We start from the raw sequence: 15,005 nt of genomic DNA, 5'->3' as shown, positions 1-15,005 counted from the left end.
CACACACACACACACACACCGACACACACACACACACACACACACACACACACACACACACACACACACACACACACACACACACACACACACACACACACAGAGAGATTCAATTCCAATCATTCAAATTCTATGTTGAGATGAATTACAATATACAATACATAATTTTAGCTTATAATAGCGGTTATCTTAAATTTGGAATAACTTAGCGAAAAATGATTGTATTGAATTCTGTAAAAAAGCATTTTAAAGATGAAATTCATATTTTTTTATTTTCATTTGTCCCATCAGGACAAATTGCGACATCTGATTCACGTCATGTCATTGTCACAATTTGGACCTTTGATTAATTTTCTATCTTCTTACGTTGTCATCTGCCATTTTGAAAATAATACAATTCTTATTCAGTACAATTCTTATTCAGTACAATTCTTATTCAAATATTATTTAAAATAAATACTTCAATCATTCGTCATTTTGTATTTTTAAACATTTTTTAATCTTCATTATTTATTAAGTTATGAACGTTTAAAATTTGATAAATTTTTCTTAAATTTTCTGTGTATTTTTTTTTGCGGATGAGTATATTTTTGTCGCCTTTTTTTTGTCCGCGATGATTTTTTTATCGAATTGTAGTGATCGGAATATTGTGCAATTTAATTCCACGTTCGGAAAGTTTTCGATAATAAGTATACATAATGAAATATATAAATAAAAACATAATATAAAAAAACATAACATACTACTTACAATGTACAATAGATAACAATACATAAGATATAAAATATAGAAATATATATAGAAATATTAATATCTTCCATTTCGTATATTTTATTATTATTTTAGATAAAAAAATTTACAATTACTTGTTCACAACAAAACGAAATGATAAACTTTATCAATTCATATTATCGAATTCAGATGTCGTAAATGTCACATTGAAAACTATACTAATACGGAATTTTATTAGTATATGTAATTATAAAGCAGTATAATTATTATAGTCAAGGTTTTATTGGGTTTGATGCTATCTCTTTTGGTGCTAAATGGAGTTGAACCTAATTGTTACAAAATTTTGGATTTAAAAGAGGGACAAACACTTTATTTACAAAATGATAACTATCCGAATTATGGAGGTGAAAACATTTGCACTTGGAAAATTCACAGCTCTGTTATTATTAAAGCAACGTGTTATATTGATCTAGTAAGTTTGTTATATAAATTTTATTTGAAATTGGGACATACATATATCTTAATTAGATTTTTAAGCATATTATAAAAATTTTCAAGTTTAGAATTTGTATTATTATAATTATTGCCAAAGTTGTTAGAGAAGAACAAAAAGAACGCGCATATGCGCGCGCGCGCGCGCAAATAATTTAAATTATTTTACAGAATGATGACTGTAATGAAAATATATTTCTTTTTGATGATGGAAATTCTACATCTTATACCACATGTGGTCAAGATACAATTACCTTCGAAGGATTTAATTCAACTATTACTATAATATTTGCCTCAGCATTTAATCAAGGTCGATTTATATGTGAAATTAAAACTAATACCTGTCAGTGTGGTAAAAAAAAAGTGGTAAGTTAAATTAAACTTTATGAAATGCTTATTTATTGGAATGTTTTGATTTATTTGTTGCTTCACGCGAAAAAAAAATAGATTAAGATTAGATACAGCAAAGCTACAGCTTACTGCGCGAATTCAACATCTGTAATTATAAAGAAGATTAGATGGTTTAACAAATCGCTAATGTTATTCAGAGAGTTGTCAACTTCACTACTTTAACAATAGAAAACTGACTGTCCGTATATTATGACGATAGATTTATAGAATCAGTGAAATTTTTAATTTTTTTCTCCGTATTCTTTGTAATTTGGCTTTAATCAATTATGTAATTTATTAAAAATAGTAATTTGTTTAGGATTAATATAAATATTATTTACATTGCTTACTTATTGTTAGACTAGAATAGTAGGCGGTGAGGAAACCGAAATAAATGAATTTCCTTGGATGACTGGGATTGTGGATCTTAATACAAATATATTATATTGCGGTGCCACTATAATATATGATCGATATATACTAACAGCAGCCCATTGCTTGTACGAAAGAAACATTAATGAGATTGTCGCAGTTGTTGGCGAACATGATGTAAGCACAGGTAATCATTGATAAGATATACATATCTAAATAATATTTAAAGGCTATAAATATTTGAAAGATATTAAGCAAATGAAATTTATGATTACAGTTGCAATAATATAAAATTAAATTGAATAATTATTTTCTGCTTGTAATACAAATTTATTTGAAAAAGTTAATGGGATGAAATTTTTATAAGTTTTTTGTTATTAGAAAAAAGATGTTTTCGTAGGAAGGGCGTTATAAAAATATTATTTTTTATTTCTTTTTATTTCATCATAAATGTAGTACTTCATTTTTTACTGAATTGAAATTTTTTATTCAAAGTTATGAGGGATGAGCTAATAATGAAGTAACATTTAATATAAATAGAATTTAAAACATTATCGTTTATATGTAAAAAATAATGAATATAATGAAATAAGCATCGTTTGTTAACATAAGATTTTTACAGTATAATATAAAGTACATATAGATTTAATATCGGAGTTTATACTAAATTTGTACATTATACTTTGCGAATAGGTAGTGATACCAACGCAACCAAGATATATAAGCTATCCGAATGTGTAATTCATCCTGAATACGATTTTATGAAAGATGCTTATAATGATATAGCTATTTGTGAGACTGTTGAAAGAATCAAATATAGCCCTGAGGTTGGTCCAGTCTGCTTACCATTTAAACATAAATACGATTCGTTCACTAATGATATCGTCACTGCGTTGGGTTAGTTTTTGAGTATTTTCATAGTTACTAATATAATTATCTGTTTTAACATCATTTTATCTTTAGGCTGGGGTTTAAATGAATATGGCGGCTCTAAATCCGATACGCTCCAAAAAGTAGATTTAAAAGTAATAAAATGCTTAATTAATAATACAAACATAATATGTACTTTTACTCCAGGAAAGGATACATGTCAGGTGAAGAATTAGTTTCTTTATTGTGAATTTAAATATTCAATTAAATTAAATATAAATTAAATGTATAAAAGGTATTTTTCAAGAATTGTGATGCAAAAAACTATCTTTAAATAATAGATTTCTTCTTTTTCTGTTTGTGTAACTTAGATGGATAGTGGCGGACCTATTTTATGGAATGATCCTATCACAAATCGTATAATATTGGTTGGTATTATATCTGCTGGTGAAGGCTGTGCTTCAAATAAACCTTCTCTAAACATACGTGTAAGTGCTTTTATCGACTGGATAGTATCTATAACTCCAGGTAAGAGTCGACGGAAAAAAGGCGAATTAGAAGTATGAAAACTTTATCATTGTAAAAGGATGGATGTAATATGTATCGTTATTTTTATTATAGACGCACAATATTGCCAAGTTGAATGAACTTTGCATGGTTAATAAAAAGAACCGTTTTAGAAGATTATGAATCTATGCTGACGCTTTATTATATGTATTTACTATTATATACTTTTAAAAATATATAGTGTAATTATATCTGCTAATATACATTGATATATATACATGTATAAATATATGTGTCATGTATATGTGAGTGTATATATACATCGTGTACTCGCGCGCACACATATATACATACACACACCTGTGCGTAAAATATGTATAATGTAGATGTATAAAATTTTAATGATATATTTTCAATAGTCTATTGTATCTGCTTTAACATACAAATATTACAAACTTGAACATAACTTGTTGTTTATCATTTATTGCTTCATTTTTGCCATTTAGAATTATATGTTTTTATCTTTTCGATCCATTCCTCTCACGATTAAAATTTATCTATTTAAGTTTGAAATTCCAGTGTAATTTTAATATTTTTGAGGGGGAGAGTAGCTTAACAGATGTATGAAATCAATGTGAAAAACACACTTTATGAACATTAAAACATAACGTTTAAAAAATAGTTTATAAAAATAGTCTTTTATTTATTTATTACTAATACATTTTCTATACAAATTCAATTCTTTTTAGAAATTTGAATAATTCAATAATTATATTATTCTATAATATTTAAATGGATTATTGACTATGTATTAAAATTTAAATCTTTATTATTCTTATAAAAAATTGGAATTGTACCTCACTTCCTTCTTAATCATGCTGCTATTTATATATTATATTATTAAATACTATAAATATAAATAATTTAATAAACATGAATTTAATTAAAAATTTAAATATTTATTTAAATTTTTATAAAGTTATCTTATTCTAAGAGCTTAGATAACGTTATCATAACACACGAATCAATGTTCATTGTATTTAATTTTGACATACAATATAGTATCTCGAACAAGCGCAGCGACGTCATGATGCGAAACCAGCCATACTGCTTTACTCGAGTCGACGATTTGTGACGAACCGAGATTATCGGATCTCAATAACGACTGAACTAATCAAGTTTTATATATGTTCAATCGATAGCTTCCACTCGGATTGTATAATAAAAGTGCTTTTATTTTTTCTCTATGTATCCCGTGAGCGGAGATATTGCGATGCAAATCTCTGAATCTTTGAATTTGATCATCATTTTTAGATACATCATTATTATTATTAATAACGATCACCCAGAATGTATGGTTGAAATTTTTGGTGCAAGAGGTGCTAGACGATGCATAGTCGGATGCATTCGGAAACACTGCCAACGTCGAACCCAGTCATTCTTTGCATTTTGCACATTCTACACTCCGCAGAAATCAGGAGTGCGTTTAGAGAGCGCTATCAGTGCTATTTATGTCATACTATCCTTGTTTCTTAAGAGCGAGCGTGACAATGCATTCGTCTGCTATGTTAGAGAGTTCCCGAGTTCGATTTCCAGTAAAACCGAAAATATTTTCATATGCTCGTATCTCTTCTTGGAAGGCAACGATAACCCATTGAGAATATCTTTGTCAAGAGACACACACATCACATTTCTCTTAACACAATTTCGTTATTTGAAATTGACATTAAACTGTAGGTCCCATATGATTGTGTACAACCATCGTGCGCCTCACAAGCATATGAGAGAAATCACCATGCTCGGCCATAAGCAATAGGATTGAGGAGGAAGAGTATCCTTGTTTCATCTATTTCTATTTCAATAACGATTGTACCAATCAAATTTCATGTATGCTCAATGAGTATACGAAATGAAAATGAGGTTATTTTATGTTCATGTCATGTCATGAGTGAAAATTACTAGTTTTAAGAAATGCAATGGAACAAGCACTGTGAAGTAATAACGAGCTTCTTTTACACGCAGTCCGTATTATAAGTTTGATCACGCATTCGCGAAGAAATTGAACGAATACATGTGGGTCTCAGCATATACATACACGCGTACAAAAATATCGGTGATTATTCATTGATCCATTGTTGAAAAAATGTACCATTCGATGCGTTTTTTTTTTGTGAAACGAATGAATCAAGCAGAAAAAACTGTCGCTCAATTATATTAAATCAGTTATTAAATATTTAAATATATACTTAAATATTTAATTAAAGATTAAATTACGAGGAAATAGGCGAAGCTCTTATTTAATTGGGAATTAATTCGTGTCCCCTTTTACGCATAAAATGAAAATCCACTTTTTTAGATAGTTACCAATTTTTTTCAATATTAAGAGGGAGAGTATGAGTTAACGATAGATACAAATTAATGGAATAAAAATTCGTCCCTCTCGACATTCGTTTTCTAAATTAAAATGTTTTAAACGTTTGTCTTTCAAACCTTTTGAATTTGTACATGTACCTACCCTTTGTAGAGTGGATTGATGTATCGATGTCATCACTACGCTAACTCTGATTCAATTCGTAAAAGCTGCGCGTGGCTCGGCTCGCGTGTGCATACCTTGTTAATTGAGCATTGTTCAGATCGTTACGTCTATACGGCGTAATGGAAAACGATAGCTGTGGTTTGCAATGCGACACGCCGCCGCGATAATAACTTCGAAAGGGCGAAACACGCTGCGCACGTTCGTTACGGATATTCTCTAACGAATCGATGCGGCAGAGAAACGTCAGTTATGCGTCGACAGCACCTGCGACGGAAAAAAATTGCAATGATTCAAAGATCTTTTGTCGCGTTTCATCGCTTAATAAACGTTTGCGCCGTGAGTGTACTTGGCGGGTAATAGAGAATACGCTCCGTCAAATGCGTTCTCTATATATAAAAAGATTTCCCTCAAATACTCCGTTTAACATTTAAATAGCTGTACAGTTGACGTAATTTCTGTGTAAAATTACATTTCTGTGAAAAATCCAAAAAGATTTCTTTTTTTTGGAAACAAGACCATTTATTAAATACATTACTTTAGAAATGATAATTGTCTCGGTAGTCTAAAGGCTTAGGACTCACGGAATGCAAGAGATTCAGATTCGACTCCCGGCTGAGGCAATATTTTTCGCAATAAGTTTATTATACTTTTTTAAGATTAATTTGGGAAATTTGGGAGGATTATTAATATTTCAGATTGATCGCGTTGAAAGTCCGACAACAATATCGGCACGCAATTATTATTTCTGAAATTAATTCATTTATATGAATATATATAATAGTTCAACATCTTAACATTTCGTAGTGGCGCTTGTATCTTTTGTTTATTTAATTTGATGAACGTGACAAAATTCCACATGTATGCACGTAAAGTTCATAATTTTAATTTTTATATTTTTACCATGTAGTTTATTCGATATTGACTTGGGAGTGTAATTTTATTTTATCATTCGTTTTTATTCAGAAGCAAGTAACAGAAACCAACAATCAGTATTTCTAATTTAAAAAGAATTTTTAATTTAAAAAGATCAATACAATTTATTCAAATTTGCATATGTGAAAGAGAAGAAAAAAAGAGAGAAAGATATAGAGATTTTTCCAATTTTATTTCAGAAAAACTTGGGAAATATAAAACTATAATTTTGTGGATTTCTAGCAAGAATCCGCAAAACTTTTCGCAGTAAGATTTATCACACTCTTATGTCACGAGGCACATCTTCGCGCCTTTCGCCCCTTTCAATTTCTAATCACGTCCAACTGTTTTATTATCTTTTGCTGAGTCTTGAAAGTTTCAGTAGCCAAACTTGTTGCAATTTGCTGCAGTTCAAATGATTTGGCAAGAAATCTCCCGGCAGGAAACTCCGCACCAACGTACATCTCTGCCGTATTTCCCGGCAGACTCATATATAGCGGACTAATTTATTATGCAACGCACGAGGTTAACCATATTCGAGAATTTTTCATTGCTTAAAACTTTTTATAAAATTCATATGAAATTCGTAATATTATACGTAGCAAAATATTAATTTTGATATATATATATAAGAAATCCTAAAAAAGACATGAAAGAATTTAGAGTACATATAATTATACGTATCTATGGGTATATATTTATATTTGAGAAAAATTATCGTATGAGAAAAATTATATTAAAGTAAAAAATATATTTAAATTTAAATTCATAATTTTTAACTCTAATACACAGACGACTTTTTAATTTTTTACGGTGACTCGTTCTCTCTCCAATTAATTTTCTTTACTTTTACATTAACTCTTATAGTACGCACAATTGAAATATTCATGTCTTACGCATTTCTTTGAAATAACAAAAATATTTGGCGAAAACATATTTTATCTTTAGCCTTTTCTTGTTTTAAATACACACAATTTTACAAATACATTTTTAAAAAATTTGTTAAAGTATAAAAGTCATTTAATTTTTGTATATATAAAAGTGATAAAAACAAGTCCAAACGATCCATCATGTAAAGGATTGTGTAATTAAAGATTATGTATATAAAAATTCTCACATATACTCTTTAACATCTTTAAAAAATATTTGTAAGTTTCCATATTTAAAAAAGTTATATATAAGTAAGTTATTATAACTAATTACTTGATGTTCCTTATTTCAAAGAAAAGACATATGCAAGATATTGAATGGCCCAATTATGTGTACTAAGAATTAATTTTGAGATTATGAATTTCATTTTCTTTTTTGTTCATATCAGGAGAAATGTATCATAGAACATGAATTAAATTATCTAATTATAGAACATTTCTTAATTTCCTGCGAGATCATCTGATTCACGTAAAACGATCATTTCTTCTCAAAATACGAAATACTTGAACGGAATGTTAAATTGCCGTTAACGAACATGCGAAGATGAAAACACTGACTTCCGTCATTTGAGTTTCACCAATCTATTTTCGTAGATCGACGATATCTCGACGACGGAATCCAACTCGTTTCGGCAAACGTGATAAGAGAGATTTATCCTGTCTTCACATTGGGAAGCGCGATTAATCTTCGGTGTGGCACGGTCAGCGACATTGAACATATTTCCAACTGGGTTTATACTTTGCTGGTTTATAAATGAAATCCAAATACAAATCGATGATTCGAAAATGGTTCGCGTACTCGCTATTCACGGCCGAGAATCATCCCCGGAAAATAAATTGGAAAGTTTCGACCAGAATCGACCGACCGCGCGTTTCGTTTCCGTGCTACGCTTTTATAGAATGCAATTGCACAGAACTCATCCGCGGTCGCACTGGCTGATAAATCATTCTCGGACAAAATATTCGAAAAGAAAGGAAAAAGCGAGAAAACAGAAAGATATTTCTTAATTCTTTGATGTGATTCTATAATATGCTTTCGTTGAGAAGCTCATTTAATTAAATCAAACAAAATTTGATTGAATCAATTAAATCTTTTATTTGGATACGGGCAAATAAATCCTTTAATCGATATAACAAAATAATATAATTAGAAAATTTTATTAATTGAAAGAATCTAAATTTTTAGTTGGTACTTTATTCTAACTTTGTTCACACTAAACCAAACTTGTACGTTAATATTATTGAATTTTCTTAATTTTGCATCTAACTAAAATGAAAGTGTAAGAACGGAACTGGGATAGAAAATCGTTAACACTAGTCGAGTCATCTATAGAAATCCTAATGGAAGCCCGAAAGGGCTCACTTTAATGAGAGAGAGGGTGTGTCCACTCGACACTGTCGATGACTGTCGAGTTTCAACCTTACACGAGCATTATTTATAACGCATCACGTCGTATTCTTTTTAACATTTAGCTGCACTGAAAAAAAGAGTTTGATTGTATCAGTTGAAATTCCGATTGAAAATAGACAAATCAGAATTTTCTGCACTGCAAGAAGTGATATTATATAAACAGTATTATTTCAATTAAAAATAATTTTGTTAATTCAATAATAAAAAAAAACTATTAATGGAACGAACACATGCTCTTATTTTAATAGAATTTTATTTGTTTTATCAATACTGTTATTTAATCGATAAAATTATTCTCAATTAAAATAATGCTGTTGATATATCATTTTTTTTCAGTGGAGTAAATTTAATTGAGATAACTAGAATTCTGATTAATACGAGATATTAGAATTTTCTGATTTGTGCATTTTTAATCAGAAATTTTTCTCAGTGTGTGCATCTTACCAGCAACAGTGTCTCGTACTGATTAACACGTTCAACAACAAATATATCTATTTTTTTTTAGTAAGATGAATGCATTTTTTGCTGCTATTATGAAATTTTGGTGAAACAAATAAATCTATGCATTTAAAAGATTATGTAACATTTTACATTTTTTTATTTACCAATATTTTTTGTTAATATTCTGAGAAAAATGTTTTGATAATCATTTATTTTGTTGATATATAATTAACAAAATTTATTTTTTACATTTAAAAATTACGTTATTCTAATCAAAATGTGATTAGAATTATCAAATTTTAATTAAAACACAATTTTTAAACGAAAGAATAAGAAAGATTTGTTAGTCATACGTCAACAAGATAAATAATTATATTAAATAATTATTGCACCACATATTTTTGTAGAAACATTAACAAATTCAATTAACAATATCGTTTAACTAAAAAGTTTTGTTTCAACTAAAAGGATTTCTCAGTGTATTTCTCAGTGTATTACCATCAAAGTTGAATGGATCGAGAAAGCGAGTTGTGTACAATTACTTACATACAGAAAACTAAACACCAATATATAGAAAAAAAATAAATTGCTCGATTTCACAGCGGAAAAAGTGGAACACTGCTTGAACGAGCAGATTTCTCGGCAATCACTCTCGCTTGAACAAATATCAATTTTGCTGAACAGATTGTTGACTCGATGATCAATTATATATCATAATAATAATAATTGTGATCGTAAGTCCAGGTGGTAGTTACATTTAATTGTTCTTGCGATTTATTCGACCGTCCGTTCGAGCGGGTAACATTTGCACAAACGTCAAATCCGATTGTCCAAGCGGCTCTTTTTTTCCTCATCACTGCGGAATTCGCGCACCGATCGAAACAAGCGCGACGCTCCCCTTTACCTTTTATATATGCACATACGTTGCACGATATTGACACGCAACACGTGATGACCACACCCAGCGGAACACGCTATGTAGACTTGCCATAATTTTTATGACCCAATCCCTGATGCTCAAAAAAAAGGGTCGAGATTTTTTTACAATTTCTTCGAACAATACTCGATACACAAATAATCTCGTAGTAGTGTCAAATCATTTTGTTTTATCAATTTCCGTTTCTAATAATATAGATTGATTTTAATCTCGTTTATTTATTTTCATCTTTTTCTAATTCTTACAAAATGTACTATAATTGATGTTCATTTATGTCTAATAAATATCCGATTCTAATATACCAATATAAATTAACCTTCTCTCTAAAATTTTGAAAATTGAGCACTCTTTTTTAAGACTGAATTCTCAATTTTTAGAATGAGATTTTACTTAAAAAAATTTAGAGTTAATTTCGATTCACTCGCTCTTCATATTTTCTAACGTCCATTTTTCCGCCAATGTAGATTAATTTTAATCTTGCGTGGTTTACTTATTACTTTTTATCTTTTTCTAGTTCTAAGAATGAGAAAAGAGTAAAAAGTGAATTAAATCGAGATCAAAATTAATCTTCATTAGTAGAAATTAATGACATAATTAATTAAAATAAATTAAACTTAAATTAAAATTAATCTACATTGGTGGAAACGGGCATAAATCAATTAAAGTACTTACCGTCGATTATATAGAAAAAAATATTACAATCTGTTACTATCTGTTTACTTTAAATCGTAACATGAGAGAGTTCTATTGTTGATCGTTTTTCCTGATTTGATAGAGTACGTTTGATGGATATTACATTTTTAGTAAAGTGTAATAAAAGCTGATAAATGAAAAGCAAATAAGGTGTAATTGTATTTCCGCGGAAATATGCCTGCGCGTTTTGCTTGTTAAAAATAGAAATATATAAGTGGATTAAAGGATGGATAAAAAAAACCGGTCACTACACGTCGCAATTTTTTTTTTTGCAAAAATATAACGAAAAAGAAATTAAGATTGAACAATCAAGTCGTTCAGAAATTAATAAAGAATATTTTAATACAACGTTGACACTTGAATAAAGAAAATTTCATATGTTGGACGTTTTAAATCGTAGATAAAACGCTTGACAGCTATTGGAATCCTGGTAGCTCTGGTACAATTTTGTATGGCGCGAGCCCGCCCATATGCATTTTCATAGCGAATTTTCATTGTTTCACATTGCATTGTATGTGTGCGATGTTGATAAATTCGATCAGTTTCGCACACTTCGCGTTGAGTACTGTGTAAATTCTATTGTTGCTCTGAAATTGATTATAGACTCTTAAGATGCGAAAAATAAAGCGCGATAAAAGATTCCAACTTTCTTCTACATTGAGAGAAAAGTATTTGGTAATTGCTTGGCAAAATAATTACAGTTAATAACTCCATTTTTATGCGGTTATTATTCCTATAATGTTAGTAATAAGCATATATGATAATTCTCTCAAATATGAAAAAATTGTACTATAAATTGTAGTGATTTCGAATAAATATTAATATAGTAAAATATCAAGATATGAATAAAATAAATATTTTTATTCAAATGCAATCGCAATTATAATGAATTCAACTATTTTTTTTAATTTACGTACTATTTTTTAATTATATAATAAGAAAATTATATAATAAAAAATATGTTAAGAAAAAACTAAACTTTTCAATGTGCGAAACTATTAACACAATTGACTATATTTGTATGGCGCGCTAAAATGGCACAACTATAATGCAACCATTTTTTTCTCTCGATGTTTTAGTCTCTCCTTGAGACAAAGTTATTCATTTCCTTTTAATGAAAATCGAAGCCAATAACTCGTCTATAAAGTTGTAAAATTGAATGGAAGATTTAACGACATGCGTTAGAGTCTCAATTTTATGTGTTCTCTTCTATCGAGACAATCTGATATCTTTGCACGTTCTCAATTCTTTGGATAATGCTTTTCTGTCTTGACGTGTGAAATAACATTTTCATATGATTCGTCCGTACGCGAAAGAGGTTGACGTGAAGAAATTAAATATTATCGTGGAGCGAATGTCGGGTAAAATTCCGAAGCGACGACAGCGCGACGTGTCATTTGCCGTGCATTTAAGCGACGCAACGTGGCGACGTGGATGAATCTATTGTTTAGCGCCGCAGTTGCGTCGCACTTTATCCTATGCACATTCGCGCGTGTAAAACGCGGACGCATTCGATTGCAGGACGTCGATCGATGGAATACCTCGTACCTACAGACTGTTCTCCAGCCGGGAAAGGTCGATACTTTGACAGACGATTGTATAAAAGCATAAAGCATGGCGTTAGAAAGAAAAAGGTTTCTGTAAACATGGACCGTGTAAACGAATCGTTAAATAGCGAATCGAGCTTGAAAATTGATTTTTCACAAAATTTTAAATGTACTACTACTTCTTTATTATTCAAGATGCTGAAACGTTAAAATTGTATTACAAATATTTTTTAGCAAAATGAAAAAATTATTTATAGATTTCTGTGTATAAGAAGTATGTTTTAAAAAATAATCAAGATAAAATGAGAAAATTTTTAACTACAAAATTATATTGTTAAATATAAATATTAATCTTATTGAATTGTTTCATATATGTATGTTTATTTTTATACGGGAGTATCTATACATTTTTAATTCCGGTCTTTTGCACAGACTATATTTACACTTGATATATCTTTAAACGTCAGGCAGTTATTCGCTGTCTTCGTTCTTTTACCATTTTTTATTCTTTATAATTGTTTTATTATCAGTCGCTATGCTTGTGCGTTTGTCGTATGTCAATATTTATGTATTTATACTATTATTTATACTATTCTTCGATATTCATATATATTCGTATTCTTGCGTATTCATATATACATCACATTGTAAGGAAATAAAGAGATATGCTCGATGAATTTTAATTGGTCATATTTTTGAAATAATAGAAAAATATCCGTATTTTTTTGAAAGCAAAACATTTTTCGACATTCAAAATATTTTTAGTATATTAGTATTTTTATTTTTGATACAAAACGAAATATTTATTTGCGAGAGATAAAGAATGAAGGAAAATATATATGATATTCACTTAATTGTACTAATGAATTTTTAATGAGAATAAGAGACATAAATGCAGTGACATTTGAAAATGAAGAAATATATCACAAGTAAAAAAAAAATTACGATAACTTTTAGCTGACCTTCTTCAAGAATTTTGACTGACAAAAAGAAGTTGATTAGTCATAGGATCTGTTATTAAAATTGCAAAGCATTCTGCGGTGAGGAAAGTAGAAGAAACATTGAAAATGGGCGAGACTCTCGTTTCCGGAATAAGAAAGAATCTCAAGGAGCATTTGGTGGCTGCGAAATTGCCTTTGAATAGACTGACAACAGAACGTGACGTTCGAGAAAACGAGTTCAAGGAACGTTTCTCAACTAGTTGAGCGTTCGAGAATTTTGCGTTCTTCGATACTTTATGAATATATTCGCCCTGCGGGCTTTATATGTATGTATGTATCCCAAGTGGCGCAAATGGGCGGGTGGCATGCATAATGAGAGGCGTTTGATTTCGTTGGCGAGACTAGCACAACGATTGGCTTTCATGTCGGAATGCTATCGCATTTCTCTGAATTCTCTCTCGTTCCTATGCATGTTGAAGTTACATTGATTTAATCACTTCCTCTTTAGGGCGTTAGAAAAGTTGAGCATTTTTGCGTTCAGCTGAAAACTGTAACAATTAAATGTCTGATTCTCTTTATTGTTTGCCCTGTTTTCAATAATAAAGAAACAAATTAAATTATTTTTATAAAGGTACACTTGTGTTTATACATATAATTAATTGGCTTTTGCGTCATAAAAGTATAATATCCATTGGAATACATTGGAACAGTTCAAAGACGTGATTAACCGATTCTCTGTTCTCTTCTAAAAATAAAAGTAGAAAAGACAATAAACCTCAATCAACCTTAATCGATGGGACTTTTAAGGCACGTTTCGTCGTTTAATTTAGCGTCAATATCGCCAATATCCATTAAACTTAACTATAGTCCAATTGTTTCGCTAGTTCTTTTTGGATTCTGCAAAAGGAGATAAAGAGACAATTGAATTACTATTGAAACTAATTGATGTTGCGAAATGGAGTCTAAATTAAATTCAACTACGGTAAAAGTTGAATTACGTGGAAGGAATCAACTTTCGATCCTTTCGTACACCCACGCAAAATATTCACAAAATATCGCCCACCAGTCGCTCACACTTGAACTTTTTGCGCAAACGCAGTTCTATGAAATCGATGCTGCGTTATCTCACTTAGCATATATAAATTCATGCTACATAATAATATTGTTGAAAAGTTAAATTTGATACGAATTGAGAAATTACTTTTATGTGAGATTTAACGAAATCCCCATGCTAAACACAAAGATCTCTTTTTTTTCTTAAGACAACATCTCTCTCTCTCTCTCTCTCTCTCTCT

General features: G+C 29.8%; 2 protein-coding genes across 2 annotated transcripts in view; both read left to right on the top strand.

The window, feature by feature from the left end:
- Positions 1–3,823, top strand: part of LOC105619875 (venom serine protease-like) — a 9,640-nt gene extending 5,817 nt beyond the window's left edge. Inside the window, exons 2-8 of the mRNA XM_012201393.1 lie at positions 1,005–1,204; positions 1,396–1,590; positions 1,975–2,173; positions 2,680–2,883; positions 2,950–3,080; positions 3,228–3,384; positions 3,478–3,823. Of these exons, the coding sequence (XP_012056783.1) occupies positions 1,005–1,204; positions 1,396–1,590; positions 1,975–2,173; positions 2,680–2,883; positions 2,950–3,080; positions 3,228–3,384; positions 3,478–3,503 (1,112 nt within the window). The 3' untranslated portion in view covers positions 3,504–3,823. The remainder of the gene's footprint in view (positions 1–1,004; positions 1,205–1,395; positions 1,591–1,974; positions 2,174–2,679; positions 2,884–2,949; positions 3,081–3,227; positions 3,385–3,477) is intronic.
- Positions 1–15,005, top strand: part of LOC105619876 (putative mediator of RNA polymerase II transcription subunit 26) — a 45,208-nt gene that overhangs the window by 18,712 nt on the left and 11,491 nt on the right. The window lies entirely within an intron of this gene.

Source organism: Atta cephalotes, assembly GCF_000143395.1.
Source record: "Atta cephalotes unplaced genomic scaffold scaffold00023, whole genome shotgun sequence".
NCBI classification, from domain to species: Eukaryota; Metazoa; Arthropoda; class Insecta; order Hymenoptera; family Formicidae; genus Atta; species Atta cephalotes.
The sequence above is the reverse complement of the archived record's forward strand: the minus strand, read 5'-3'. Positions and strand labels throughout refer to the sequence as shown.